This window comes from Lampris incognitus, chromosome 20 (assembly GCF_029633865.1).
Source record: "Lampris incognitus isolate fLamInc1 chromosome 20, fLamInc1.hap2, whole genome shotgun sequence".
NCBI classification, from domain to species: Eukaryota; Metazoa; Chordata; class Actinopteri; order Lampriformes; family Lampridae; genus Lampris; species Lampris incognitus.
The window spans coordinates 32,159,950-32,165,949 of NC_079230.1; the positions used below are offsets into that span (position 1 = coordinate 32,159,950).

General features: G+C 49.2%; 1 protein-coding gene across 1 annotated transcript in view; it reads left to right on the forward strand.

Annotated features, from left to right (window-relative positions):
• LOC130130539 (SH3 domain and tetratricopeptide repeat-containing protein 1) overlaps window positions 1-3,963 on the forward strand; it is a 39,515-nt gene extending 35,552 nt beyond the window's left edge. Inside the window, exons 17-18 of the mRNA XM_056300244.1 lie at window positions 2,432-2,554; window positions 3,799-3,963. Coding sequence (XP_056156219.1) covers window positions 2,432-2,554; window positions 3,799-3,963 — 288 coding nt within the window. The remainder of the gene's footprint in view (window positions 1-2,431; window positions 2,555-3,798) is intronic.
• Window positions 3,964-6,000: the final 2,037 nt, after the last annotated feature.

Sequence of the window (6,000 nt, forward strand, 5' to 3'; positions counted from 1 at the left end):
TGACCATATTACACCAATTCTTGCCTCCCTATCCATGTTAGATCAGAATACAAGGTGCTTCTGCTGACTTATAAAATCCTAAATGGGCTTGCCCCATCTTACCTTTCTGATCTCCTTAAACCGTACAGTCCATCTCGAGCTCTTCGCTCCAAAATACAGGGCTCCTGTGTGTACCCAAAGTTAAAAAGAAGTCAGCTGGTGGCAGCAGGGCCTTTTCCTATCGGGCCCCGTTCTTGTGGAATAACCTGCCTGCTGCCATCAGACCATCAGAGTCTGTTGAGTCCTTTAAACCCAAACTTAAAACTATTTTTTTGCCTTAACCTACAATTAGTTGCCTTTAAATTGAGTGCTTCACAACCTGTACTGCATGGTGGATCAGTTTCTGTCTCAATGAATTTACCAACCACTGTTCTGCCGACCAGATTAAAGAGTATAGATTATTGATTATTGCAAACTGTTCTCTTCACTCATCTTTTCTCTCTCTCAGAATTTTTTTTTTTGTCCTCCGAAATTTGTCAAGGTGACAGTGGTTTTCAGCAGTGCTGGAAAAAGTATTTAAAACCTTTACTCAAGTAAAAGTATTTAAAACCTTTACTCAAGTAAAAGTAGCAACACAACAGTGTAAGAATACGCCATTAATAGTAAAAGTCCTGCATTCAAAATGCCACTTAAGTAAAAGTAATGAAATATCTATTATCCAAACCACTTATCCTGATCAGGGTGGCGGGATGCTGGAGCCTATCCCAGTAGTCATTGGGCAGCAGGCGAGGAGACACCCTGGACAGGCTGCCAGGCGATTACAGGGCTGCCAAGTAATGAAATATTCTCAGTAAAATGTACTCAAGTATCCAAAGGAAAAGTACTCATTCTGAAAAAAAAATGGCCCCTTTCAAATTTTTAAAATTTTGTTACCCTGTCAGTAGTGTTTTTATGTTGTAGCAGGTTAACTACTTCATATAATTTTGGGTAGTTTAAACTTGACAATGCATCATATTTTATGAGCTTATCATGAGATTTGCATAGAGAACTGCAGCCATCAGATACATGTATGAGAGTAGAGAGTACAATATTTCTCTCTGAAATGAACTGGTGTGAAATTATAAAGTCTCACAATATGGCAATACTCAAGTTAAGTACCAGTACCTCAAAACTGTACAGTACTTGAGTGAATGTACTTTGTTACTTTCCACCTCTGGTTTTCAGGTATACTTATATACATACACATGGTGAAGAGAGCTACAGAATCTAAAATACATTGCGAGACTTTCAACATAGCCACCAAGACACTCTTCTATATAGTCCGTCAGGGTGTTGTGATATACCGGTATTGGCTATAACAGTGATATTTAAAAAATGAAATATTGATATCATGTTAATAATGCACATATGATAATGTAACCTATTTTTCTGGTCTTGCCTGTTAGTGATTTTAAATTCCTGTTATAAGCTGTTGCCAGAGTATACGCCTTGAGCTCTTATTTTGAAGGCCGAAGAGAGAGCGGAAGTGCTGTACGCAGCGTTGGTGCTGTGGAGTTCTGTTGGGGGAAGAATCCAAATAAAGTGGTCCTCGTGTGAAAGTGGAGCCTCCGTATTTGTTATTTTATAGTTTCATACCGTATAGGCGACATCTACACACCCTCGGTTACATTGGTGGCAGCGGCGGGATCCGGAAGTGTGCAGAGCCTCAGAAGTCTCTTCGGAGCGCGGGAATAACAAAGCGCGAGGGCGCGCTTCCGGGAGAGGGTGACGACTGTAAACTACTAATAAGACACATTAGCCCCTAGCTAACGGGTCTGACCCTTTAGTCGAGCGGTTAGTGATGTCGCCTTGTGGTGCAGTACACCCCCGTATCGAATCCCGCACCGGGTAAGAAAATAACCGGTTACATTAAAATCCACGAACCAACTGGTTTTCACTTTGAGATGGTTTTCAGCCTTCAGATGTCAGCGAGCTCACGAGAACGGTCTGGGCTTGGGTCACTCTTTACAGGTGTGCACACACTGTAAGACTGGACAACCTGAGTCGGTCCTTGATGGCATGCCATTACGGACAGTAGAAATAATGTTAAGATCTTTGTGTGGCTATTCGCATAAAGAACGTACGGCATTTTGAAACATTTTGGACAGTAAACTCAGCGCGTTACCTGTGCAATTCTTAGAGGAGGTTATGGCTGAAAAGACAGGAGACTATCCTATAGGAGCAGCTGCTGTTGGGAAACTACGACTGGTAAACAAACAATACATCTCATTTTGGAGAGAAAAGACGAGAACTTGATTGTGAATACATTCAAACAAGATTTGCATTTCACATTAAGAAAAAGAATACCATCGTATCTCATCTTACCTGTCTTGTCTTATATACATCTTATTTGGGACAAAGCAGACTGAAACCGTGTGCATGTTGTTTCCTCCTGGGTGGCGTCGCCGGCTAGGTGGCTCAGGACGTGGGTCTCGGTACAGGAGACACCAGCTTCATACTGAAGCTGCTGGAGATGGCGGGAGACGTCTTCTTCAACAGCGGCCAGGACAGAGACAAGGCTGTCTGCTTCTACGGGGTAAGAGACGGCTTTAGGTGGCGCTTCTCAGCTGTGTCTGGTGGTGTCTCTGTCTGTCTGCTGGACATGGACGCAAGCCAACAGGTCAGTCGGTGTCTGCGTGTCATTCACCCAGACCACGAGTTCTGCTTCTGTAACCCTGCTCATCCAAGGGAGGGTTGTAATTCATACTCATGTAGTATATTCACAGTGGGGGTGGGGGGGGGGTCGAGAGATCGCTTCTTCATCGCAACTCCCGTGCCCCATACACCGCACGACCCCGGGAGTGCTCTTTCATTCACACCGGCCAGAACGGAGTAACTGACAACAACGTAACGACCCCCCCCCCATGTCCCAAGTGGGAACATCAACCCCAGTCACGGTCCCAGTCACGGTCCTCCAGTCAGGCACTCAGTACACGTAACAGTGGTTTGGAGTCACTGGGCAGAATAATTGGTATCAGTCTGATATGTGCCAGCGGTATGGGTGTTGTGAGGTGCAGCAGGACCAGGCGCTGCAGTATGGGTATGGGGGCAGGTCTAACTGCTGGGTGTTGTGTGGTGCAGCAGGACCGGGCGCTGCAGTATGGGTATGGGGGTAGGTCTAACTGTTGGGTGTTGTGCCGTGCAGGACCGGGTACCGGAGTACGGGTATGGGGGTATGTCTAACTGCTGGGTGTTGTGCGGTGCAGCAGGACCGGGCGCTGCAGTATGGGTATGGGGGCAGGTCTAACTGCTGGGTGTTGTGTGGTGCAGCAGGACCGGGCGCTGCAGTATGGGTATGGGGCAGGTCTAACTGCTGGGTGTTGTGTGGTGCAGCAGGACCGGGCGCTGCAGTATGGGTATGGGGGTAGGTCTAACTGTTGGGTGTTGTGCCGTGCAGGACCGGGTACCGGAGGTACGGGTATGGGGGCATGTCTAACTGCTGGGTGTTGTGTGGTGCAGCAGGACCGGGCGCTGCAGTATGGGTATGGGGGTAGGTCTAACTCCTGGATGTTGTGTGGTGCAGCAGGACCGGGCGCTGCAGTATGGGTATGGGGGTAGGTCCTAACTCCTGGGTGTTGTGCGGTGCAGCAGGACCGGCGCTGCAGTATGGGTATGGGGGTAGGTCTAACTCCTGGGTGTTGTGTGGTGCAGCAGGACCGGGCGCTGCAGTATGGGTATGGGGGTAGGTCTAACTCCTGGGTGTTGTGCGGTGCAGCAGGACCGGGCGCCTGCAGTATGGGTACAGGGGCATGTCTAACCCCTGGGTATTGTGCGGTGCAGGACCGGGCGCTGCCCATCGCAGTGAAGACTGGCGACACGAAGACCAGACTGAGACTGTGCAACAAGCTGGCAGAGCTGCTGCTCCGTCTGAAGCTCTATGGACAGGCTGTGGAGTTTGCTCAGACCACCTTGGACCTCAGCATCGCTCTAGGTGAGGAAGACTAACTCACTCACACAGCTGTACATAGATATTACCACGGGAACTATTTCAACTGTTCCACAGACTTATCAACTAGACCTCTTATGCGTGCTCAGTAATCCAGGTAAGGTCACCACAGAAGGTTGAACCAGTTCATCTGGACACAACGTTTATTGAGAGAAACGTTTCACCACCATCTAAGTGACCTCGTCAGTCTCACTCATGCTCATGACAATGTGCGTATGAAAACGATCGTTGGCTTCGGTCCTTATGCCGCTGAGATCTTCTCCTCCACGTGGATGGCTGCTCCATCTGCCCGTCCCCAGAAGTCCACAAGCTCGGTGTCATTATGGGCGCCACCCTCTCATTCAGTCACACATCAAATCTGTCACCAAATCTGCTTTCTTTCACCTCAAAAACATCTCCAGCTCCGGCCATTACTCTCAGACCCCTGGGGCAGAGACCCTCATCCACGCCCTCATCCCCTCCCGTCTGGAATATTGCAATGGAGTCCTGTCTGGGGTACCTAGCAAAGCCCTAGACAGGCTTCAGTATGCGCAGGATTCAGTTGCCAGGGTGCTCACCCACACCAAGCCCTGGCAACACACCACTCCCACCCTTGTCCACCTTCACTGGCTCCCGGTCAGAAAATCCTCCTCCTCACCTATTATCCCTCCGTGCCCATACCCCCCCCCCAGTACCTATCGGACCTCCTCAACCCCTATATTCTGTCCCGGAATCTGCGGTCTGCAGACACGGCCTGCTTCCATCCCCCACACCAGCCGGCAGACTTCTGGGGATGGAGGCTGTAGTGTGGCAGACCCCACCCACCCTATGGAACCCTGTTCCAGCAGAGATCTGCAACGCTGCTTGTCTGGACAATTTTAAGAGACCACTGAAACCTAGGGTTTTACTGAGGCCTGGTGGTCTGCAGACTTTTATCTTTCCTCCATCTTGTTTTGCTATCTCGTGTAAAGCGTCCCTGGGTTTCTTGAAAAGCGCTGTACAAAACTAAGTTGTTGTTGTGGTTGTTTATAAGGGTGGGGACACCTGCAGTCAGGTGAGACTGAAGAGGTCACTTAGATGATGGTGAAACGATTCTCTCAGTAAACGTTGAGTCAGATGAACTGATTCACCTCTCTGTGGAGTCCTTACCCGGATTACTGAGCACCAAGACACGGCACACCACGGACACCCACAGTGCACACCTGTGTACACACAGTACACACGTGGGGACACACAGTACACACGTGGGGACACACAGTACACACGTGGGGACACACAGTACACACCTGTGTACACACAGTACACACGTGGGGACACATTGGTACACACAGTAGACACATGGGGACACCTGTGTACACACAGTACACACGTGGGACACACAGTACACACGTGGGGACACGTTGGTACACACAGTAAACATGTGGGGACACGTGGTACACACAGTACACACGTGGGGACACGTTGGTACACACAGTAGACATGTGGGGACACGTTGGTACACACAGTAGACATGTGGGGACACATTGGTACACACAGTAGACCTTGTGGGGACACCTGTGTAAACACAGTAGACATGAGGGGACACCTGTATAAACACAGTAGACGTGGGGACACGTTGGTACACACAGTACACACGTGGGGACACCTGTATAAACACAGTAGACATGTGGGGACACCTGTATAAACACAGTAGACATGTGGGGACACCTGTATAAACACAGTAGACATGTGGGGACACATGTATAAACACAGTAGACATGTGGGGACACGTTGTACACACAGTAGACTTGTGGGACACCTGTGTACACACAGTAGACATGTGGGGACACATGTATACACACAGTAGACATGTGGGGACACGTTGGTACACACAGTAGACATGGGGGGACACCTGTGTACACACAGTAAACATGTGGGGACACATGTATACACACAGTAGACATGAGGGGACACGTTGGTACACACAGTAGACATGGGGGGACACCTGTGTACACACAGTAAACATGTGGGGACACGTTGGTACACACAGTAGACATGGGGGGACACGTTGGTACACA